This window comes from Dinoponera quadriceps, unplaced genomic scaffold (assembly GCF_001313825.1).
Source record: "Dinoponera quadriceps isolate SergipeBrazil2010 unplaced genomic scaffold, ASM131382v1 scaffold880, whole genome shotgun sequence".
Lineage (NCBI taxonomy): Eukaryota > Metazoa > Arthropoda > Insecta > Hymenoptera > Formicidae > Dinoponera > Dinoponera quadriceps.
In genome coordinates this window covers 242059-267528 of record NW_014555113.1, presented here as the reverse complement: position 1 = coordinate 267528, position 25470 = coordinate 242059, and the positions used below count along the sequence as shown (strand labels likewise).

At 40.9% G+C, this 25470-nt stretch overlaps 3 protein-coding genes across 6 annotated transcripts; 1 reads left to right on the top strand and 2 right to left on the bottom strand.

Annotated features, from left to right (window-relative positions):
- Window positions 1-564: 564 nt before the first annotated feature.
- On the bottom strand, window positions 565-2143 carry LOC106743017. Of its 4 annotated transcripts, none has more exons than XM_014616473.1 (5): window positions 2008-2143; window positions 1706-1878; window positions 1380-1593; window positions 1036-1098; window positions 565-941 (listed from the first exon to the last, which is right to left on the bottom strand). In XM_014616473.1, the coding sequence occupies exons 2-5, from the start codon at window positions 1859-1861 to the stop codon at window positions 742-744; spliced, it is 633 nt and encodes a 210-aa protein (XP_014471959.1). In that variant the 5' UTR covers window positions 1862-1878; window positions 2008-2143; the 3' UTR covers window positions 565-741. The 4 variants fall into 4 exon arrangements, with proteins under 4 accessions (XP_014471959.1, XP_014471957.1, XP_014471958.1 ...); XM_014616471.1 differs by having other exon boundaries at window positions 567-941; window positions 1036-1134; XM_014616472.1 differs by having other exon boundaries at window positions 568-941; window positions 1018-1098.
- Window positions 2144-2237: 94 nt separating this feature from the next.
- Window positions 2238-6955, top strand: LOC106743016 (kinesin-like protein KIF23). The gene is made up of 15 exons (XM_014616468.1): window positions 2238-2424; window positions 2619-3179; window positions 3279-3449; window positions 3523-3721; window positions 3839-3977; window positions 4052-4251; window positions 4329-4433; window positions 4518-4603; window positions 4713-4843; window positions 4925-5028; window positions 5129-5233; window positions 5334-5480; window positions 5564-5722; window positions 5835-6068; window positions 6186-6955. Exons 1-15 carry the CDS (start codon window positions 2414-2416, stop codon window positions 6360-6362), a joined length of 2529 nt encoding a protein of 842 aa, XP_014471954.1. The 5' UTR covers window positions 2238-2413; the 3' UTR covers window positions 6363-6955.
- Window positions 6956-8035: 1080 nt separating this feature from the next.
- LOC106742995 (carotenoid isomerooxygenase) lies at window positions 8036-14467 on the bottom strand. Its single transcript, XM_014616415.1, has 12 exons — window positions 14218-14467; window positions 12605-12679; window positions 12061-12180; window positions 11669-11922; window positions 11124-11270; window positions 10897-11038; window positions 10431-10581; window positions 10028-10257; window positions 9735-9917; window positions 8854-9306; window positions 8677-8775; window positions 8036-8545 (listed from the first exon to the last, which is right to left on the bottom strand). The coding sequence occupies exons 1-12, from the start codon at window positions 14449-14451 to the stop codon at window positions 8372-8374; spliced, it is 2262 nt and encodes a 753-aa protein (XP_014471901.1). The 5' UTR covers window positions 14452-14467; the 3' UTR covers window positions 8036-8371.
- Between the last annotated feature and the right edge of the window lie 11003 nt (window positions 14468-25470).

Genomic DNA, 25470 nt, shown 5'->3' with positions numbered 1-25470 from the left:
AATGCCGTCGTCCGAGGATACTCCAGATCGGAGAATCATCAAACCAGAGTTACATCTGCGCTGCTTTTAGGATTGTTCGGCTCTCCGAGACCTGAGGACATACAGAGACTGTTGCAACTCTTAAACGACAAAGAAAACATTGTGAAGATACGTGCTTCGCAAGCTCTTTCCTGTTGCCTTTCGATTTAACGTAAACAATGCATCATAACATGTTCCTCGAGTCAAGCGAGAAATGTTATTTTTGTGATATCGTTATATAAATAGTTATATATTAATTATATACACACATATATATATGTACATGAGACTTATGTGTAAGATATAATGTATTTACCGAGACCAATTCATTTGCAACGCATATCGTTATGATATACTTGATGAAACGTGTGATCTCTCTCTACTGTAATTCTCGTATAAATTATTAGAATAATCTGATGAAACGCGCATATACATACACACGTTAAAAATAATATTAATCGTACCAAAAGATTACTCCTTTACGAAAGATGTGATGTTAACATTTCTCAACATACATTATACATTCATATATAACAATCATGCCTGTAAGGTAACAACTCGAGGTAGGGCAATGTAAAATATATATTTTACACATTATATATTCGCATAATCGGTATATTTTTTATGAAAAACAAAAAACTATAACTGTATAAATATTATATAGTCATAAATGCAAGTACCATTATAAGAACTTGTAACAATATATGATGTATTGCGCGACAATTATTTGCTATGTAATTTCTCTATGCAGAAACTCAATTGCTGGAGACGTTGAAGCAAATGTCGCATATTGGCGCTGGATTGCCGAAGGCCTGACTGGTCTCCAGCTACCTCCTGCCGCTGACCTAGCTCAAAGTGCAGCCTAGCCAAACGCTCTTGCTGCTCTCGTATTTCCGTCATTTGTTCCATGCTGCAATCCTTTCCTAACAAATGATGAACGGCCCGATTAAGAATCGTACCAATTCAGCAGATCTGTCCGACAAGCCTATGTATACCGACCAAACGCTCGTAAATTACCGCTGTGAAAATCTTCCAATAATTGCAGCAAAGCTTGCTCCATATGACGAACATCAGGCACCTCTGACAAAAAGCAATGGTGTTTGCATGGCACCATAGCTTTACATAACAATGCCAGAACAAAACAAAACATGCACTTAAAGTAAAACTCAAAGAACTCAAATATAAATTATAACTACAGAGTTTAGGTTTATATAATAAAATTATAAAATCACAACCAATGAAGAAAATATGCAAATATATGTATATACGTGTGAGCTGGTGTGTACTCATAAAATGAAAACAGAAAACATAATAATACATTATACGCTTAATATATCTTCCTGAGGTGGAATACCAATTACCTTTGTGCTGTCGGACAATTCTCGGTGGATCTGGCCGATTAGGCCTTTGTTTCTCTTTTTCGTTCAGATACGTCAATCGAGATTGGTTGCAAGTGTGACTTGAAGTATTGGCAGCTCGACCAGAAACCATGGAACCTTGACTGGTTGCTTGGCCAGAGCTACCTTTGCTAATAATTGGTGATATTTGTGTGTTGCTTTCCCATAATACTTGTTGCTATAAACATATTACTTAAACAGATAACTATATCGTCGTTATTTATCGTCGTTATTCGTGCAGGCAGATATTTCTGATGACTGTGCATTATCATATTGATAAAATATTCTACCGATACATTGGAGTTTTGTGCTTCAGTTTTACTTGGACGATGAGATCTCGCTGGTGTTGAAGGAGGAGTGGCTTCTCTTCCATTACTGAGTGGTTCCTCGCATTCTTCCTCCTGAACCAACTGCTGCAACTCACCACATCCAGTTGCTTCGACCATAGCGATAGTACCGGTTACTGATTCAAGAGAAATTTTTTTGTACGGTCACTGTGCATACTTTTAATTTTGTTATACTTAAAAATAACTTATATAAAAAATACACTGTTTTATGAAAAAATAAAATTAATTGTCCACTGGTTACGTACACTATATTTTCCCCATGAAATTCTTTAGACACAAAAGCACGTTTTATCCACTTGGACTATTTTTCATATTTATCAATGTTTATCGCTGAAGCAGCATCAGCTGATTGCACACGATCTCAAATCTGCACTAAGACAGTGGCGGCTCGTAACGGAGACTTTCGAACTAAACGTCGATTCAGCAAGAAAACGGGCACCGTGTATCGCGAGCTTTATTTCACGTCGGCGAGGTTGGTAGTGCTGAAAATGCATCGAATGGAGTTTTGATTCGAAAGACTTTCAACTGACTTTTAACTGATCAACGACTTTCTGCTGCGGGCGATTGAGGTGTTATAAATCATTATAATTTGAGAAGTATTTTCGCTGGCACGAATTTGTTTGATAGAAAAGTAATTGGATTTGCATCAAAATGAAGTCCGCGTAAGTATTGTAAAAATTAGTTTTGTTTATTCAAGCGGGATACCGATCAACAACCGACGACATTGAATATACCCTTGAATATTTTGAATATTTGACCTTGAATATTTTCCTGTATTTTACGAAATGCAAAAATTCGGTACAAATGTGCACTGTTGCATTGCGAAATAAATACATTTTTCATTTATACATTTTAGACGTTCGAAAACACCAGCACGTAAGCCAATCAATCGACCGAAAGGGTCCAATATGTTGTCCAAGGATCCTGTGCAGGTTTATTGTCGTCTACGGCCAATGCAGTCGTCAGATGTGTCATGCATGAGGCCTACATCCAGCACAACAGTAGTCATAACGCCGCCAGAATCAGCAACTAATTTTAGGACTATGAACAAGGAAATACAAACAACATTTAGTCATATATTCATACCTGATGTAACACAAAAGGAAATATTCAAGACGGTTGCTCTTCCTCTTGTTGAAAATCTTATTCAGGGAAGGAACGGTCTTCTATTCACATATGGTGTAACTGGTAGTGGAAAAACATACACAATGACTGGAGAACCACAAGATGGTGGAATTATGCCTAGATGCTTAGACGTTATTTTTAATACTATTGCAAATTATCAGACAAAAAAATTTGTCTTTAAGCCAGATAAGTTAAATGGCTTTGATGTGCAAAGTGAAGCTGATGCTATGCTCGAGAGGCAGCAAGAGCTTCATGCAGGTCTCACACAAAGAGGTGGAAAGTCTGTAAAATAGTAAGTTTATATTTAATATGTAAAAGTAGGTAAATATCTCTTATAATAAGGGGGTTGTATATGATTATATAATAATTTATTAATTCATAAAATTCACAGTCGCAAGGTGGACAGTGATGGAGATAGTAATCCATTAGTAACTCACGAACGGAATGAATCACAAATTGTGACGATCGATTCAGATAATGCATATTCTGTGTTTGTTACATATGTTGAAATCTACAATAATAGCGTATACGACCTGTTGGATGAAGATGACATTAGATCCAAGTGAGTATACATTATAGAGAAACTTTTTAACAAGATAAATATTTTGTATATTAAATTATCTCATTCAATGCAGAGCACTGCAGAGTAAAATAGTCAGGGAGGATGGCAACAAAAATATGTATGTACATGCAGTCACCGAAATAGAAGTGAAGAGTGCGGAGGAAGCCTTCGAGATATTTCAACGTGGACAACGGAAAAGACGGGTGGCACACACAGCATTAAATGCAGAATCAAGCAGATCTCACAGTGTCTTTACCATTCGACTTGTACAGGTACCGATTCTTTGAATTTCTTTTGGTCTTAAATATTGGATCTACAGTTTTACACTGATTCCGAGCGGCAAACTTTGATAGAGAGATCTTTTACGAGCAATTACATTTATGTTCCAGGCACCTCTAGATTGCGAAGGCGAACATGTAATGCAGGATAAGCGAGTCGTGTGCATAAGTCAATTATCTCTAGTTGATTTAGCAGGTAGTGAGCGAACGAATCGCACTAAGAACACCGGTCAACGTTTGCGCGAAGCAGGTACGACGTTTTATCTGCCGTATATGTGAAATTTATGAAAGCATTTGCGTATACGAGCATCAAATCGTTTTCAGGTAATATCAATAACTCTCTAATGACTCTACGCTCGTGCCTGGAAATTTTGCGAGAGAATCAGAGTCAAGGTACAAATAAGATGGTACCTTATCGTGATTCTAAGCTCACTCATTTGTTTAAAAACTACTTCGACGGCGAGGGACAAGTAAGAATGATAGTTTGTGTAAATCCCAGGGCAGACGACTATGATGAGACAATTGTACGTAAGAAAATTTTAAATCTTTCTATAAAAAAGAGATGCAACTACCAATATTAATTCCTCTAATATGTCTGTAGCAAGTTATGAAATTTGCGGAAATGACCCAAGAAGTGCAAACTATAAGACCTACTGCTCCAAAATTGGAACTTGGTTTTACTCCTGGCAGGAGACAAGCTAATAAGGTAACAGTCTCAAGTAGTTGTGATTGATTTTTCTTGGCAGTTTCTTCTGAGAGAAGAGAAAGTGACATATTTTTCTTTTTCCAGATATTCAAGGAAGCAAGAAGCAAATTGGAGAAAGAGGGTCGAGCGGAAGCCGCCGATCTAGAAGTTGACTTAGGTTTAGTGTACAGGTATGTTATAACTTAGGAAGAGCTGTGATTTTAAGAAATCTTGGTTTTATTTCTCGAAATTCGATAATTTATCGTATATTATATGATGAAATATTTAATTATATTTCAGTTTGGGCGGACCATTCCCTGAATTGGAAACCATTACTCCGGATAATGATCAAGTAATACCTACTTTGATACAATTTCTGGAGCAACGTATTAATAAGCGCAATATACTTCGTGCAGATTTAATGAGAAAACGTGAGATACTTAGTTTCATAGGAATAAATTTTCCAATTGTTTCAAATAAGATGCTAATATGTATATTAATTTTATTCACAGAAAACGATTTTAGAAAAATGTTGGTGGCGGTAGAGCAAGAGAATATAAACTTAAAGGTTGAAGCTGCTTCACTGAAAGCTGCAAATTCACAACAGAAAAGAAAGGTAAATTTTTATCTGTCTATTAAGGAAATCTTTTTAATAATATCGCGAAGAAAATAAAAATACACATGCTGATATTATTTTGTATATTAAACATTTTTAGATAGCTGCATTAGAAGGACATCTCTGTAAAACGGAAACACAAATCGACACTCTGCTGTGTAAATTAAACGGCGCTAATGATACGATACGAAGTTTACAGCAAGAGGTAAATTAATTGTGCTTATATTTATCCACTCAAATATATGATATTTGATATATGATACTTATTGTATGATATGTGATATTTGTTATACGATGATTGCTAGATAAAAGAACGCGATTTGGCATTGAATCAACGTTTGATGGAGAAGCAAAGAGTAAAACAAAAATATAACACTAAAATGCAAGCTGAAACGGATAAGATGAACAAAGAATTGGAAATAAAACTGCGTCAACAGCGTGAACGCCTTCAAGTAATTATTCTGATCCTGTATTTAAAATTTATTTGTAGTTTCAGCGCCTTGAAAGATTAATATACATTCTTGTACTTATTTAGAGTCAAATGAAGGAGAAGGAAGATAAATTACGATGGGTGAAGCAAATTTTAGCGGACGACAATGATATTGATCCTGCATTGTTAATTCCACAAAAGGAACAAGTCCCAGAATCAGCGGGGAAAGTCTTCTCAGATACCGAGACTCGAAAGTCGCGGAAGGTTATTTATATTTAAATTATATTTTTTTATGAAGTATCGTAAACTGAAGTCGTATTATGTAAGTTAAGAAAAGTGAAAATAATAACGAGAGCTTTCTCTTGTATGCATGCAGGACAACATACCCGTTTCGAATCCGCGCTACAGACGATCGCGAAGTGCGGATAGGTGGGTTGATCATCGACCTGGAGCACTCGTACCACTCGGCACCGTGTTGCAGCCATTGATGAAGAGAAGACGAAGCGTAACGCGACTTACTTCTCCGAAAGAAATTGACGATGCATCCAAATATTGTCTTGTCGCGCAAGAGCAAGATACAGATGGGGAACTTGAAACCAAATTATACAAGGTTTGATAGTAAAATATGTTACAAGATACATATACGCATGCACACACACACATTATATAATTTTTATAGTAACAATCGAGAAGCGTCATAAATTGTTTTCCATTTCTCTTCACACAGGGTGACATATTGCCAACAAGTGGTGGCGGAGCACAAGTGGTATTTAACGATATGGAATGTTTAAAACAAATATCGCCAAAGGCAAGGAAACGCAGCGGATCTCGGGAAGAGGCAAATCGGGCAGCTGTTCCTACAGAAATATACCCGAAAAAACCACGAATAACATCTGCAGAGTGAAACTGCAACTGTGCACACTAGGAAATCAAATATTTCATACGATTCTTGTGATTGTAACTTTTCCAACAGGTTGTAAACACTCGGCACAATAGCTTTGACATTTATTATTAGGCCTAGTAACCTTCCGCGACTTTCGAGTCTCGGTATCTGAGAAGACTTTCCCTGCTGATTTTGGGATTTGTTCCTTTTGTGGAATTAACAATGCAGGGTCAATATCATTGTGGTCCGCTAAAATTTTCTCTCTCCATCGTAATTTATCTTCCTTCTCCTTAATTTGACTCTAAATTAGCACAAGAATGTATATTATTTTATATATTGAAAGCTGTCACTGTCAAAACTATCTCGAGATAATGCTGCCGCTTGGAATACTCAACATCACGATGCACGAACATATAAATTGATTGCGCGTGATCGAAAAGTTTCATGATCACTGGACTTGAATAAATGAAGCTATTATGCCGGATACTGTATAAAGCACGTAGTACTTAACATGAAAATGCTTTTACCCATAATGTTCTTAAGATTTTCGTTACCGAATTGTTTCTATTATAGTAATTTTTGTACTTTTTATACATATAACATATACGCATTTAGTGTACATACACACACACATACGAGAATTAAATGGAATTTTTACACGAAATTTATATATTATTAAAATAACGTATGATATATAGAAGTTATTGTACAGTTTGAAGTGTATATAATTCGCTAATTCGTTTCTCTTACTGCAAATTCTTTAACTCTTCTCTTCGGAATCTTTCCATAATTCTATATCTTGATCATTGATCCCGTAACAGGCTGATAAAATATTAGACACATACGATTCGTCTGAAAGGCAATGTAACGGAGACAGTTAACTCGGGAGTGGTTCAGCTATTCTGGAAGACTTGATTCGGGGGGCCATGTCACCCCTATGTTTTAATTAGCAAGTTTTAATAAAAGATAGTGAATAATCATAATCAATTTCTATTAAAGATTTTGGTAGAATTGAACAAGTTAAATAAAATAACAAGTATTAGTCTTGTTACACTTATCAGTCAACATTATTATAGAATAATTAAGTAAAGAATAATAAGTAAGTAAAGATAACATTGCGTCCAGAATGATTATGATTCATTCGAGGCATGTGGAGCAAATATTACCCATCATAAAGAACCAACCAAAACATTCTGCGCAATATCTATCAATTTATCTCAGCTATCAATTTAGACAGTTTGCTAGCAGATGCTGAAACAAGATTTGCTGGCAAAACATGATAACGGATCACCATTTATATCTAATTAGGTTAATCCAGTTATATCTAATTAGGTTAACAAATAAATCTGTTATCGCGCTCTGCTAGTTAAATTCTGTTTTATTTCTGCTTGTAATTACTGCTTGTATTAAAAAAAAATCAACTTTTCATTCCATTATGGAGTTTTAATCCATTTATTATGAAATCTAACAACTTAAAGAACAATCGAATATTTACGAAGAAAGAATTCGGCATCCCAAAAAATAAAAGACCTCCTCACCATGTTGTTATCGGCGCTCAACTGTCGAGATGATATTTAACGTTTCCTAGAATTAAGAATGAACACTGCTGCCGACGTGAAAAAAAAATTAAATTTTTCGATTGTTGAAATAATGGCTAGGGATCAAATCTACCGAAAGATCAAATGCCTTCAGGATACAATAATAAGGATCACAGTTACGCCACTTTATTCTAATTAAATCTATACACAGGTACTGTATATTTCGTATACCTACAATAACATTATAATCACGTACACTTATCTATTTGGCCTTGAAAAAAAGGCTCCGTGAGCTTCATGAGGTACTAATGAAAGCAATCGCATGCCTCGATACATCATCGATCGAAGATCCGAGAAATTCGCAAGATCTTATATATCACGACATGAAAAATTCGCTCCCTTCTCAAAAGGGAACCCAAGCAATCAACCTTTCTATCGTCTCAATCGAACGACGTTACTATACTTGATACTTTCTCTCTTCTCCGCGTTCGACTATTTATCCAGCGTGAACCAACCGTGCAGACACTTAGGCGCCGGTCCTGGTGCGTCGAAGATTGCCCTTGCGACTTCCGTAAATGTCACGGCGTCCAAGATCAGCAGGCCGACTCGACTCTCGTTTTCCTCTCCCCAGACGAGCGAGCTCACGATCACACCGTCGTCTTCGTTCTAGACGATGGGAACAAAACAATGAAGTTACTTCAATTTCTTCCGCTCCTCAATGCAACGCTTATTAATGACGTATTAATGACGTCAGAATCGTCATTAATACATCATCATGTTCGGTGGGTCGTCGTTACCTTCGCGTGGGGATCTGCCACGAAGATCGGCTCGCTGGGAAACACGTTCTTCTCCTGCCATACTTTCCTGGTCTTCAGGTAAGTATCGACTTTAATGAGCTGTAATGAAACAGACGGAGTTTTTTTTACACATTCACACGATGTCCTTGATTCTCTGTCGGCAGGATGTACACCGACCTTCGCCGGATTGTCCAAGTCTACGTCGCTTGAGATCGCGTAGAAGTACCGATACTCTCTGCCGACGTGGGAATCGGCGTTCACCCGCGGAGTCTCGCAGCCCAGGTCGCAGAGCAGCTCCGGCTTGACGAAGATCCTGCCGTCGGGGAACAGGTGAGCGGCCGGCTTCCTTCGCAGAGCGTTCCTGTGCTCGTCCCATTTGCGCTTCACGTCGTCGGCGCTGGAAACGACGACGTCCGAGTCGTTGACGAATTCGAAGTCGAGTTTGTCCGCGTCGTGGCCGGGCGACTTGTCGTCGACGTTCCGAAACAGCTCCAGACTCTGATGCACCGTCCTGATCGTGACGAGGTTGCGTTCCGGCGGTGTGTCGGCGGCCGGTGGCCTCATCGGAAGTACGAAACGCAACGGTCTGCCGCGAAACATATTCGCGTAATCGGGGTTCTCGTGCATGTTCTGCGAGCGATGAGAATCAGCGTCACGTAACGTTCACTCTGTGGAGAAAAATAATTCAGAGGGAACGCAGACTTTGCACCGTCGTAGCGAATAAATAAATATACCAGGTGTACCATTCAATATTTTACACTGAAAAATGAGTTTGGTTGGATCTACCTGACGGTGGATAACCAAACGCATTTTGGCTGTCGAGAGATCCAATCAAACTCATTTTTCAGGTTTACGAGTTGATTCTTGAGGTCATCTTATGAAGATAAGTTCATATGAACATGCGTTCATTTCTTCGTAAAATGACTTCATTCGTAAAAAAAATCCAACCTCGAAGACATCGGACAGTAATTAAGAAACACCCCGTATATTTATTTCTCGCCACGACAACAAAAAATGTGCAGTCCCTGTGAATTTTTCTCCGTGCGATGCGCGGGTACCTTCATCGAGTCGATGTACATGCACTCCAACATCTTCGGGTCCCGATAACAGCATATGTCCAACACGACGTAGTCCTTGTCGCGAGTTTCGAACTGGTTGATCACGTGTAGGAAGAAAAACGTCTCCGCGACGAACGTCCTCGCCGTTTCGCCCGTTTCCCTCGATATCACGTGAATGAGCGTCTAAATAATGGAAAAACAAGTGGAAACGTTAAAGTAACATCGTATCGCTGATGATTTCACATCGGTGAAAATCGTCAGTGACGATTTCGCCACAAGGTTGTCGACCTCACGTTTTCGTTTTCGTGCCATTTGAAGATGTTGAGCATCGGTTCTTGCTTAAAGTGCGTGACCATCATGTTGACCATGGAGATGGCCAACGGCTGTTCTATGATTATGAAGTAGTTCTCGGTGATGCCGAAGGTGTGCATGTACGATGGATTCAGTATCCACCTGCACGGCACGCTGGCTACGATCGTCGCTTGATCGAACATGGAGAGTTCCTTCTCTTCGCCAAATTCGTCTGCGAAAACGGCATGATAGTGAGAATAATTATCACATTATATTGTAAGATTTCGTTCGAGGAGTCGCCTGTTTTTTTTTTCTTTCTTTTATGGTGCTTAATCGTTATTTTAGTTCAAGTTAATCGGATATTTGTCGCCGATGGGAGAATATTGCCGCGAAGAAGTGTCTCACCAACGGTCACACGACTAGGATAAAAGCACACGACGTTGTATCGAGGTCCGAACGGCGTCACGCTCATTCCTACGTTGTACACCGTACCGTCGGCCATGACGTGAGGATGCGATGTGTGATTCACGATATTTACGTATTTCGACACATCCACCTGCGGAAACGTTACGAAGATTGTTTATTCTACCGACGACAAACGTCTACAGGTACATATTCATATTAAGTACAGCACACAGAAGAAGAAATACCTAAAAATTCATTTGTGGAATATAAAGTTCGTTTTGGAAAGAAATAAGCTTTACTTCCGTGAAATAAACTTTATATCTCACAAGTAAATTTTTCAGTATTTTTTTCTCAATGTATGAATGTGGGAAGACTGGTTCATGGAATCGGCTGAGACGAAAAAATCGATTTAGACGCGAATCGAGCGAGGAATCGAAGTAAAAAAGAAAAGAATTCGAATGTTTACCCTGCCTATAGTCTCCAGTGTCTTCGGGTCGATTCTGTGCATCATCGGCGCTTCCGTGAACGTGTAATACTCGTCACCGAAAGGGTACACCGAGATCATGGAATTGTCCGAGATGTCTCCTGGATTGAATACCGCGGCTATCCTGAAATTGAAACGACATCAAGTCACGAGTGTATTATTTATCTCCTATAGAATGCATTTTCTTCTTATTTCAATAACGTCTTTACCTGTGGAAGATACTCTGGCAGGGATCCGGCGTGGCTCTGGTGCCGAATTCGGTCACGACTATCCTCTGAGCGGCCATGTTCTTCTTGTACACCTCGGTCTGAACGAAACGTCGCTGGTAAGTCACTTTTCCATCCGAAATTGCGAACCTGCGGATCGATCATCGTTTTCACCGAATTTCTCCTATCCTTTCATACACGAGTAGAACAATTCCCCTGGTGTAACTGAATTTCCCGTTTAAAAGATATCATTTCAAATAATAGCGTTCTTCAGTCAAACAACAGAGTTTCCTCGAATGGGACGGTAAAATGTTCACTCAGACGAATAATATTTCGTAATAAAGTATATGTTGTTTCTATGAAACGAATTTTGGTCAAATGAAGAGAAATGCTAAATCTGAAGGAACCTTCTTCTCTGTGTAAGGTAATATTCACGTCGTCCGAGTGAAAATTTTCTAGGAAATATTGAAGTAATTATTCACTTAAATCTAGCATTTCTTCTCTGCGGGAATTCTGACTTTTTCTGCCTGTGTGCTTTCGTGACGCACCTGTGCACCAGAGCCGAGCTGTCGAACAGATGCTGAAAGGTGTGTTCGCCCACTTTCAGATTACCCGGCCCGTTTCTCAACAGAGTGCCTTTCAACCACTCGGGGATGTTGCCGGTGAGCTCGCCGGCGAGCGGTTCGACCACCTCCTGCTCGCAACTCCTCAACCACACCGAGGTGTCGCAATCGGCGTAGTAATTCGCATTTCGGTCTGCAGAAACCGAGTCGACAGGCGCTTCGTTTTCATTCTTGTCGCGCTGCGAAGAAAGGAACAGAATGGAGCACGGGGGAGGAAACAACGCCCTGTTTTCGCGCATTTCCGCTGGATCACGCGCGATTCTCTCGGCGAGGAAGCCGGAATCGCTTCTATTTCCTTTCCTGCTTCCGAGACTTACGCGAATTTTCTTCACCCGCGACTCCCCACTGCACTCTACATCCCTGAAAGCGTCCAGCACGTTCTTGCCGGGCCGCGATTCGTCCGGCGACGTTACGAAGCGGCGTTTCAAGCACTTCATCTTGCGATTGGGAAACGATATTTCTTCGGTTTTTACTCGACAATTCACTCGCCCGCGAGACCGAGTTCCAATTTCAAAAGATATTCGGAAGGTGAAACATTTATCAATTTGTCCGGCGATGTTTTGAATTTAAATGACTTTGGTTCGGACTTTTCTGGAAATGACTTGATTAAAGGTAACGTTTGAAGCCTCCGGCTCACTCGCGCTCGTCCTCGTCTGCGGTAACGTTATTGTCGTCGGCCGTCATTTCGGATTCGAGCGGCTCCAAAATCGACGAGAGGATCTGGTAGACCCTTGTGTGAGTAAAATCCATCATTCGCGGCGCACGTTTCAACAATGAGTGACCAAGTCGCGACTCGGCCGGTTGTGTCGACCTTAAAAGCTAATCTCTCAATGCGATTTTAATCCAATTATCCAGCCATACCGGTTGATCGAAGCCTCTGATGAAGACACGTGCCGCATTTGCACAGATTATTGCGTTCCCGTGACCCGACGACACCTGTGCGTCGACAGAAACGTGACACACTTTCATTCAAGGGTTCGATTCCTATTCTAAAAATAATGTAACAAATTCGCTCGAACGCACGTGTGATATCCGGGTTGTCCCAGTGATTCTCGCTTAAGTTAATTCATTAATTGAGCGATATGTAAGTCGATTGTTACTTCAGGTTCAAAGTCACGGAAGAAACACGTTTCTTCACCATTTTTCCGCGGATTTTCTCGGTTTCCGTCCTAAGGATGCAAAAATTCATGCGTGTTTGATGAAAACCAAATTTACCTTCTTCCGTGAAAAAGAGAAAAACGAAAAATTCTGCGAGAAAATTGGAAGAAAAACGGGCCTTTCTTTGAAACTTTAAAATTTTTGCTTCAGAAAGTCAATTTTTCCGACATATATTTATAGCTTTTTGTTTTTATTATTTTAATTATTAGAATCAGTTCTATAAATAACAACCCATATTTTGGTTACACCCTGTATAAGTTAATTACGCAAAAATGTTTTAATTTCTCCTTTCAACGCGATTTAATATAAATAAATCTTCATGCAATCCCAGACAACATGACATCTAAAATCGGAATGTAAGACGTCTCCAACACAACACAAATGTCCAAAAGACATCCTAGAGACGTCCCAGAAATCGTCGATATTTCAGAGACGTCTCTACGATGTCTTTTTAAACGTTTATATTGTTTGAGCTGCAAGTAAGACACCTAAAAGACATCTCATGCCCCGATTTTAGACTTCATGTCATCTGGGATTCGAACAAGATTTCGCGGGAACAAAAAGATGGTAATCTGCTTTATCAACTGCGCGCAGTTTTCTTCCGTTGTAATTCGCGAGCCGCCCACCGAGGACGACACAAGTCACTCCCGTCTCGCGTTAACCTTGTCCCTCCATTCTTCTGTTTTCGGCAGGAAGGTACGGTATGACGATGCATTTATCATATTATACACACGACACTCGGTAATTTCCAAGCCAAGAACGATTTCACGTTGACAGACGCAACACGCGAACGCCGTCAAATACGTCACTCGAGTAACTTTTACACCGAAGACAAACTTGACTCAACAATAGAGAAACATTCGATCGATATTTCGAAACATGCGTAGTTTTCGAACGCTTCCGGTCCCCAGGTCGGAGTAAATTTCCGAAAGACTCGTTAAAGACCTCCGGCAGATATCTGAAGAAATAGAACGTCCCTCAGACGTCATCAAGACACTCTTTAGAAATTCGTCTCGCCTAGTACTTTTTACGAATGATTTCGCAATTGTCATCCTGACGGGATGTGATGTTTTTTTGAACACTGTGAAAGCGTTTGGGAAAACACTCTGGGTATTTTCCACGGTGACGTCGTATTTCGCGTAATGTCGAATTTCAAATTCGCCATAACGTTACACAGGATAACATTTTGCGAAACGTTGTTTTTTTTTTTCAGCACTATCGTCGAACAGCTTCGTGTTGACAACACTGTCATTGTTTCCCGCTTAAAGGAAACATCTCACATCCGGACCATTCCGCAGGTAACGCGCAGTAGTTACCGGAAACAGGCTGGCGATGTCGCACCACGAAGAAGGCGGCTGGCTGTCGCGCAACGTTCCAAGTTCCTCGGACATAGCCGAATAATACGCACGGCACAAGGACGAAACGATGAAGACAGAGACGAGGATGACAACGAGGACGGCGTTGATCGCGCACACCGACGACTCCTGATCGAGGTAAGATCCGTCGAGTCGAAAAGCCGATCTGCGAAAGTGCAGGTCCGTGCGACGCATCGGCTGCGAAATTGTAATTCCGCTCTTTCCTGGGGCTCGGCCAATATATATATATATATATATATGTGTGTGTGTGTGTATATTCCTGGCGTGTTTTATTAACTTTGCACAGAGTCGGATCGAGCGACGATAATATTCTTTTCAGTGCATTATCATTATCAGTTTGCGACTTTATTATATTATTATCTTCAGTCACCTTACAAATTGGTTTTTTATCAATTAATTAATTGGACGGGCTTTAAATTGAACACTTTTTAGGTGTCACTTTTGTGCAACAGATATCAAGTCTTGAGTCTTGAGTCTCGGTTAAAGCCGAAATGACGTTGGTGCGACGTTGGACCTAAATGAAAAGCGCCCAATAGTTTAATCAATCTGTCGCAGCCCCTATGTTAAACGTGACAAAATTCCAACCCGAAAACAAAAATAGGATCGTATAGGAAAAAAAATTCTAAAAAACATTTCTATTTCATGAAACTCGAATCCAATTGGCGAAATTGGCGAAAAAAATTTGCAAAGTTTGAAAAAACGGTTTTCCGAAGATAAAAAAAAACTATAACTCCGATCAAAAAAAAGTACATGACATAGTTGTAGGTAATAAAAAGACCTTTCAATTAATTTTTTGTAAGTCTCGATCGAGATGTAAATTATCGAGATATATCGAAAAAACCGTCGAAAATAGCATTTTTTGTTTTCGCTATGTCTTTTTTAATTTTATATATATCCACTCGATACTTGATGGAAATATAGTTCGTAGCAAGTAGAATAAGTACAAATTTCGAATTTTGAAAAATAATCTTTAGTTTTCGAGATATTTTATTTTGCGAAAAAAGGCGTTCTCGAAAATTGGCCACTCTTACTCTAGGGCTGATCGTAAAGTAACGATCTTGGGCTTATTTTTTTCTCAAAGACTTGTACTTTCATGTTATTTTACGTTTATAACGATTTTTTTATTTTTTAATACTAAAAAATGACTTTGAAAATTTTGTTTTTTTTTGGTCACGTTTTTTTGCTATATTTTTTTCAATTTTTATTTTCGTAGAGATCGTAGAGAAAGTTAGTTTTTTAAAAATAAATAACATAAACGTCAAGACTGTTAAAGTATTCTTTTAACCAAAATTACTCTCTATAATTTTTGTAATGAATTATATATATTAAATGATATTAAAACTTATCTTTATACACTTCATTCATTTATTCATGAACTGTACATAATTATTTACCAAGATACGAAAATAATCATTGACGATAATTTTATTTTTTTTGATAAATGTACATTAATAAACCGAAAAACATAAAAAATAAAAATGTTTATGAAAATAACATTACTATTATGACTATTTGGCTTATGAAGAGTTTGAAACTATCATTTTTATGTTTCTCTCGTTCAGCTACCCCAAAAAAAGTACAAAAGGATTTTTGTGCGTCAAATAGGAGTAAAGATATGAAAAATTTTTCGAGTGCGAGCGATATCGAACGAGAGAATTCGGTTTATCGGGACGGGTGAGCTCGGCTACCCCCACTCCTTCGTCCGCAGCAGTAGGCGCGCGCCCCGCTCGTGCGCTCAACTTTCGCACTTGATTATTAATGCTAATCATTAACAAAATGAAAAAAATTATTTTTTTCTTAAAATATAACTTTTAAAGTAATCTCCTACAAGGCCAATACCGCAGGATGAAAACTGTGGATAGAGGAATTTAAAGAAAAAAAAAAACTATCTCGGCTCCAAATGATCGTAGATCAATTTTTTTTTTAATTCGTTAAAAAATGCCAGCAATCGATTTGGGCTAGAGCCAATTCAATAAAATAAAAATTGAACAAAATATAGCAAAAAAACGTGATTGAAAAAAAACAAAATTTTTAAAGTCATTTTTTAGTATTAAAAAATAAAAAAATCGTTATAAACGTAAAATAGCATGAAAGTACAAGTCTTTGAGAAAAAAATAAGCTCAAGATCGTTACTTTACGATCAGCCCTAGAGCAAGAGTGGCCAATTTTCGAGAACGCCTTTTTTCGCAAAATAAAATATCTCGAAAACTAAAGATTATTTTTCAAAATTCGAAATTTGTACTTATTCTACTTGCTACGAACTATATTTCCACCAAGTATCGAGAGGATATATATAAAATTAAAAAAGACATAGCGAAAAGAAAAAATGCTATTTTCGACGGTTTTTTCGATATATCTCGATAATTTACATCTTGATCGAGACTTACAAAAAATTAATTGAAAGGTCTTTTTATTACCTACAACTATGTCATGTACTTTTTTTTATCGGAGTTATAGTTTTTTTTCTATCTTCGGAAAACCGTTTTTTCAAACTTTGCGAATTTTTTTCGCCAATTTCGCCAATTGCGTTCGAGTTTCATGAAATAGAAATGTTTTTTAGAATTTTTTTTCCTATACGATCCTATTTTTTGTTTTCGGGTTGGAATTTTGTCATCTCTCCATACCTATTGATTGGACTACAATTTAATTATTTCCGTCTTTCTGTCGCCGTTTTTTCCCGTCTGCTGTTGCGGCGACCGCAATGCATGAAATCGCAAGTGCACGATATAGTCGATACGGGATGACCTTTCGAGATACAATCGAGTGCACTTGAAAGAAGTTACCGCACGTATTATCAGAGATAAAAAGACAGAGAGAGAGAGAGAGAAAGAAAGATCGTCACAATTACATATCTTCTTTATCATCATCGGTAAAGACGTGCAGGTCTGCGATTATGCAGTTAGTCGGAGACGGGGCGAGTTGAAAAGTGAAGACTGAGAAGGACGTTCTGTCATTTTGACACTTCGGGGAGAGATCGACGACTCTCGACGCGATTATTCACTCAGAAATAATCTGAAGAGAACGAAATCATCGTCGCGAAAATAATGATTACTGAAACACGGGTAATTTCCGAAGCGCAAACGCCTTACAGACACGCGATTGTCTCCTCGGAGCAACGGTAACTTTGCAAGGATCCTTCAAACGAGAACGAAATGTCAAGGCCGGTGGCTCATTTCTCTTATCTCGGCTTCGTGAACCGCGTATACTCATTTAACTACCGGCACCTTGCTCGGCGCCACTGCGTTGCGAGCCGCATTCCTTTCGCGAGCGGAATTAAGCAGGTGATTATGCAATGTTTGCAAAGGCCGACCCGGTCGTTGAACGATAGTGATTTTAAACGCGCGCGTGCTCTTCGTCTCATCGCTCTCCGTTGACGTTGCGACTCCGTGATGAACAAGCGCGAATTCCCTCGAACCGCAGGAGCCGATGCGTCGTGCTGTTTGTCAACACGTTGCCAATGCATCACACGATGATGCGTTGCCAACCGGTGTAAGATAAAAGCGCAAAAGTCGCCTTGGCTCGTAGTAGATAAACGTTACTGCGGCTCTTGGCTTCTCGAGAATGATGTTTTCTCATCGTGGCCAGACAAATTGAAAGTTTCGTCGCAAGTTTCCTGTGAAACGGGGGCGCGATGTGAACGCTTTGTTTCACGCCTCAATTCCGGAATATTTTGAATTATTCGCCGGATCAAGGACGGTTGATTTGACATTTGTACGACACAAAGGCAGCAACTCTCTCTTTCTCTTTCCTTTGTTACAAAAATTTCGAACGACCGGTTTTTCGCTAACGTTCTAACGCAACTTATATCTCCGCGTATCAGCGACAAGATAGCAAAGGATAATCGTAATATTCAGCCAATTCTTACTTTTTTAATGACTACGTTTATATGACAACGTTAGTCCGGTTTAGCAACAGCCGTAGTTAGTGAACTCTTGCATCTGATGGTGTATCCTTTTAGGTTTAAAAATATACTCCAATTAAATGCGAGAGTTCGCTAACTACGATAGTTACTACATCGGATTAACGTTGCGGTGTAAACAAAATCATTAACGCTTCTCTCTCTCTCTCTCTCTCTCTTTCTCTTATTAAGAACTTAAACGTTGTAAATTCAAAGCAATATGTAAAACTTGCTAGTTTCATGTTTTTTTTTACCATTATACACTTAAAAGTGTTCTTAACCTCAGGGTTCTTTTTTTCTTTCTTTTCCTTACACTTTACGCATACGTGGCCGGCTGTACGCGTACGAGAACGGTGCGTGCAACACGTGTTTCGAGCAGTCCCTCGTTCGCGCAGCGTTTCGCGTCGGTCGCGAAACCGCGAGCTACGCGTGGCATTTTTACTCGGCCGCTCGGATGCAGCACATGCTCGCACCACGTGGTAGTCACGTGCACGAGGCGAGAAGCGCGTCGCGTGAGCGTTCTCGCGAGCACGCGCGTCAATAAAATCGAATTAGTGCCGCTATGTACCCGGTGGCTGGAAAACAATAGGATGCGTGCCTCGTCTCTAACGGTGCGCCGGCGAGCTCGACGAGCAGGCCTCCGTCGATTTGCGTTTACGTAACGGTCGAGCGCGCTTGTTCGCTCGTTTCAATACGCTTTCGACGCCTTGTTGACCGGCTTGTTTTCATCATTGTCCAATGTCCGGTCTCGTCTTGAACATTGAGCCCAAACGCGAAATAACTCGGGGCACTCGCGACAACAATGTTCGTAACCAGCGAAACGCGAGTTTTCTCGCGATAAGTCGGCAATTACGATCGATAATTACGTTCAGATTTATAATCTCCGGCCCGTCCGGTTGGTCGGTTTAGCATTCTTAGAAAAATGCGGGAAAAGACACGAGATGCCTCGAGATAAATCGTTACCCAAAGACGCGACGTTATTTTTTTTATCGAAGATCAGCATTACGAGTTTCTTACGTCGCGGGAGTTTTTAACTTAATCACACAGGTAGCGCGTAAATATCATCTCGCTGACGCAAGTTGAATTAGAAATTACCGGCACCGTTCTGTGTGAGGCAGGTGCGGATATGTACGATAATTTAGGGGACGCCGAAAGCGACAAATGAACGGTGGCTAATTTCAATTCACTCGCATGTACGATCGACCGTCCTCGTGAGCGTATCGTTTGTGTGCGTCGTTGGAGCACCGTTGCACATGAATTATAATCTAACTGCTTTATTCGGTTCTGCTTTGATCCCGGTCGAAGCGAGACCGCCTCGCCTAATCGGATGTGATACATTAGCGTTTTACCGTTCGAACATTTAATTTCTTTGCTTATCGAGAGAAAAAAGATGGGAGAGAGGGAGAGAGAGAGAGAAAGAGTCTTCTTCGGGAGGCGCGACGGCCACGCATCGCGGCCATCGCGCGTTTCGTAAGCCATTACGTCGGCACGTCGATGTATCGATGCCGACCGCTTACCATAATGCCAGAATCGTCGTCGGTCAAGGTCGTACGATGAAAGTAAGTTTTTATTCCACCGAGCCGAGCGGCTCGGCACTTTCCGTGTTTTCCTTTCGAGTCACGTGAGAGACCGGCGCGATAGAGTAACGGAATCAGGTTTCGGTATTATACACTGGAAGAGTAAAGTGCCGCATTCAAAATGAATATTTACTAAGGAGGCGCTGGAGTAATTAAGTAAATATTACTTGAATGTAGCACATCGAGAGAAAAAAGTGGTACCTTTAAGTCCAAGTAAAATAATTACTCCAATATTCCTCGGCAAATATTTATTTGAATGCGACACATTTTTCCCTGGGTAGCAAAGTGATGTCTTAATTAACGTCTAAATGACGTCTTTAATAAGACGTCATTAGAATGTTGTTTGACGTCGCCTCGCCGCTTGAGTTTCTTTCAGAGTAGCAGCGGCTATCGAAATTTTCACTTCTTTCATCCCAAGTGTGTCTATTTTTAGCTGAGACTTTTCTTCCACATTTCTCATCGTTTTAATCCGCGCCCCTTAACATTGAATTAGACGTGTGCTTAAAATTCAACACGATTAAACGTTGCAAATGACGGCAAGGAACGTGTAAAGAGAGCTTTGTGTCACATTCAAACGTGTTATTTTTAGATATTCACACGTGTGAAAATAGCACGCTTGAATTTGCAATGCAGCCGGTCGATACTTCGTTATTTAATAGGCGTCGCATATTAACGCCATCCGACGACGCGAAGTGTCCGTCGATTCGACGTTAACTCATTCCAACCGCGTTAACGTCCGTTCCCGCGAGAAATCCGCGCGACATCCCCCACCCAAGCGGTACTTCGACGTGATCGAAGGGACACCGGGTACATGTAGTCTACCGCTCTGGAAACACGCGCTTTCCTCTGGTTTCATTTGGCTTATTTGTCTCGCAACGGGTGATAACGAGGCTGTGTGCGGATGGGCATATGTTCCGCTGTGACTCACGTGCACATGTTAATTTCTATACTTTTTGTCGTATTATTCGCGCGTCCCGTTAACGAGATTGATCAGCGCGATTAATTGATGATGGCGGCTAATGGCGCGCGCGCGCGCGCTCCCTCGCTTCGGCCGATTAATTAGCGACGGGAGGGAAAGAACGGAGGGAGAGAAAAAGAGAAAGAGAAAGAGGAAGAGAGAGAGAGGATGCGCAGTGAGCTCTCGTAATTCGGACATCGTCGCGTCAATTCGAGCTTTTTCCCGAAGGTTGGGTAGAAACGGTCGTTAAAATTCGACACGGAGGTGGGAATACGAGAGCGGTGGGAATGATAATTTGAAATGAAACAACGATCGCTCCACGTATTGAGTTCGTCGAACAGTTTGGCACGACTTTCCGATCGAATTTGACTTCGTTACATCCGATGAAGACGACTTATCTTCATCGTGGATAATGCAGATCACACGTTATTTCTACGTAATTGAGATTTATAAAACGCATACCGTTACGTATCACGATGTAAAAAACTCGTGACGGCCGTTTCCCGATAAAATTAATTACTACAGCCAGTTAAGAGCTCATATCGAACTTCTTCTCTAAAAATACCTGAAGCGGGAATAATTTACTTCAGCTGAAATAAGCCGTGCATAATCACAGACCAATTAGCTTACTTGTTTTGGTGGTATTCAGTAACGTTGTTGCGTAACGCTCATTGGCTTCTCATTAGTGTTTGTCATTTTTCTCGGCTCATCGGCGGAATTTGATTACGCATGTCACTTCGTGCATACCGTATTCGTATTAATAATTAAGATACGCTTGCACCTTCTCCTATATCCTAGAGTCGACTTCTTTTCTATTTTTTTTCGATTATTGATCGAAACCATAAAAATGAGAAACCGGTCGCGCAACACACGAACGCTTTCGCTTTATCTTATCGCGACGATATATTGCTATTAATTGCGGAGCAGCGAAATGTCATAATTACGAGCACGCGAGTGTATAATTTTTTTTTCTTTTTTCATCGAAGACACCGCGCAAATAACGAAGCCGAGAGAGCTGGCTGACGAGGATCGGAAGAGAGCGGAAGTGTTTCGATTAATAACAGGTTGAATTTGCCGTCGAATTTAACGCGCCGTCTGATTCTACGCATCACAGGCGCATTTCTTTATTTAACATTGCAGTTACCGTTACCAAAATTTATTGCCGGTGCGCACTTGTTTGCCCGAGTAATTTTCCCCCGTGTTATCTGATTTTGGACACGTTCTCATTAACTACGCGCCGCTAAAGATACGGTATTTACCGAGAGAAGAATGGCCGACCGTCTGCCGTATGTCGTCGCGTCGCGAGAATAAACGATTCGCTTCTATTTCGATCCGAGGAGCGACGAACGATACGCGATGTCCTGCGGACCCGTCATCCTTCGCGAATAGTAGATTCTCCGGCGAATTTCATGTCGAATCTTATCATCTTTCATACCAGACATTTCTTTTTTTCGACGATCAAACGTCCAGTCTACGTATACCGAAAGGAAAGTACTTGAATTTATTCGTGCAATATAAAGCGTATTCCGCAGAAGTGAATTTTCGAGTCGACAAGCTTTCTGTAATATTCTGTGAAATAAGCTTCATATTCCACAAATTTTCAAGTACTTCTTTCTCTCAATGTATTAGAATCCACTTAGAAATTAGAAAAAATATAAACTTGGCTTCATCTGTTTGCGATTCCGCGCGAATTGCCGGCCCGGAAGAAGTCGAAATTGCCAATCGTTCTAAACTCGACGAAGGAAAGTTTGATTTCACATTGGTCGAAACGGCGATTGGTTTCGGGACACGCTGTATACTGAGAATAGGCGCGTATGCGTGTGCGTGCACACATGCTCGCGCGCGATTGCGTGTCAATTTAATTTAACCCGGCACAAATCTTTAAGGCAATCCCGATCCGCACGGTCGATCCGTTCCGATCAGCCGGCCGGGTTTCAGAAGTCCGTCAATGTTCAATTACCCGTCCATAAATAATTCGGTCGATATTGACGCGGCGAATTGCGCACGGTCAACTCGTATCGGTGAATTTCCACTGTGGCCTTTTCGCTGTTGCGACCGTTGCGGCTACCGCTGGATGTGAGCCACAGATGCTGCGGATCGCGGTGAGGAAAAGGCCATTTTTCGCCGTGATTTAACAGGTGATTCGATAATTCGATTTAATTAACTGTTAGCGTCAATACGGCGTTAGAGGCTCGTCGGCCTTGTTCCCCCTTTGTTATTTCTTTAGATTTCTTTCTTTCTCACTCGATTTCGCGCTGTTAGTGACGCGCTTACGCGCGCGGAAGGAGGGAGATTTTTTCGATCATCGCGAGGTACGTTCCTCAATTAGTTGAGACAATTACAGAAGCACCGTATAATTGCTGTCAAGCCGAAGTGGCGACCCAATTGTGCCGCCACAAGGTGTCGAGTGTTTCCAACGCTGCGGAGAAATTAATTGTATTCCGAGAAAAGCCGTTTTTCCTTAAAAAATAAGGAAAGTCCGGGGATCCAGTTTGACTATCGCTGACGTAATCCACGAATCGTGGAATTAAAATCGGGTCACGGGTGAAAGAGAAAATGTTCGCGATGCACGGAGAAAATCATTTTGCTGGAATAGTAAATTGTTTGTTGATATAATGACAGCGAAAAGATTTGTTACACGAAGAAAAGAATTCTGCTGTTAAGTAGCAAAGCGTTGTTGCGACAAAATTCACTTGGCATAGCAAACAAATTAATATTCCTGTCCCAGCGAAATTGTTTTCTCCGCGCGAGAATACGCGGAGGAAGGCGAGCTCTGTCGCGACACACTCATCGGCGATATCTCGATATCCTTTGCAGCGGAATGATTAGTTTGTTTTCATTTGTCCATACCAGTACTAGGTCTCGCCTTATCGGACCCGCGTCACCTGGAACTTCAGCACACATTTCGCGGGACGCGTAGCACGGTGTGTGAGAGCGACAGGTGCGACAGGTAGAAGCCCGAGATCCGCATCGCCGTCGTAATCAGGCTTGCGTTTATCCGCGAAATGTGACAGTCCGGAGTCCTGATCCTCGTGCTAATCCCGCGTGTCCATCCGAAATTTGCCCAAGGAATTAACGGAACGCTAAATTCGCCCGCCGGCCGCGAACTATATGCACGCTCGACGCGCGTTCTATTCTCAGATATTTCAATAACAACGTGTGCAGCAGCAGGCGTCGCGAGACGAGGCACCGAGCAGGGAGAGACGGAGCTTTAATTAAATTACACAACGTCGTCCGGACGAGGAAAACCTTCCGTATCGCGACCGCCGGATATCGAGACGACGAGCACTCGGGAAGCCGCGCTCTCGAAATCGTCTCTGGACGGATTTCAAGCGGCTCGATCGCGGCTCGCCTTCCTTCTTGATCCTTTTACATTTCTATTTGCCGGACGAGCGCCGCGAAAATCGCCAAGTGACGCGCCGTCAAATGCCCGGCAAATGGTTGCGCAAGTATCCGGCGAGGCTCCGATAACGTCACAGCCCGCCGGAAAACGAGCGAGCGTGAATTATTTCTGAAACTATCGGACGTGTTGTTCCTGCCTTACGAGCGTGATTATCGCGTCACGGGACTCGTGACGCGATTAGTCACGAGAAAGCGGATCTTCATTAATCTCTTATCGAATCTCGTGACTCATCCTAGAGAGAGAGAGAGAGAAAGGGAGAGGGGGAGAGCGTTGTCCAGAAAGCGAGGCAGCTGGCCGGAGATATCGCCCAGTGACAAGTACATGGGTTCTAATCGTGCGCAAATACTTCATTCGTTATCTGTTGTGGCAATAACAAGCGGCTCCGTCCGTCGAGAGGCATCAACGAATAATGCGGAGAGAATCGATTGGGACCGTGTGCTGACGTGAGCTTGAGTCTCTTTAACCCTAATCGTATTCCAAACGGATACCATGGACTATATCTATATTTGTAGTCAGATCTTATATAAGACCGTCTCAAGTTCATCTTCAGATGTTTCGTCGCCAATGAAATGAGTCATACATCATTTGAAGATAAACTTAAGACGGTCTTATATATATAAGATGCGACTATGAATAGAGTAGAATCTCGTCGTACGAACGGTAGAAAAAAACACAAAATAACATAACAATTTGATGAACGTAGCAAAGAGCGAGATGACGTCGAAGTTACGGCGAAATCCGATTGTTTGCATTGCAATGGACGCAGCCTGTCCGATGCGTTAAATTCGTGAGATGCGTTCACTGCAGGAAAGAGCTCGCTGACGGAATTAGGAAACGAACCACAACAGGGGAATCGATTAATTAATATTTGACACTTTCAATCAAATGTTTTGTTACGCGCCAAATAACAGATCAATAATCCTATTCACGTTGTGCGTCAAGACTGCCGATTAGCATCTTCTAAGTTTCGATACTTTACAATTTCAGTCTTTACAATCAACCAGACCGGAACTCTTTCTAATTTGTTAATCCGATCGATTTTTCTCATGTAACTTTTTTTATCTAATTTTTCTTCTTAACCGGTCGCAACGCGTCTGGACGTGTATTTTAAAAATTTATGTTACGATTCGATTATTCGGCTATAATCTTACTTTAATCGCTTAATATATCATATTGTATCATTTCACTTTATATCCAAATGTGATTAAAAGATGATCAAAGGCATTAGCGAAAGAGTTAGAGATTAGGGAGGATTTGATCTAATAAATTTGGAAGCTTCATTGAAGCTCAGTGTATATTACAATATTGGAGTAATTATTTAATTGAATTTATCACTTTTTCCGTGAACATATATCGC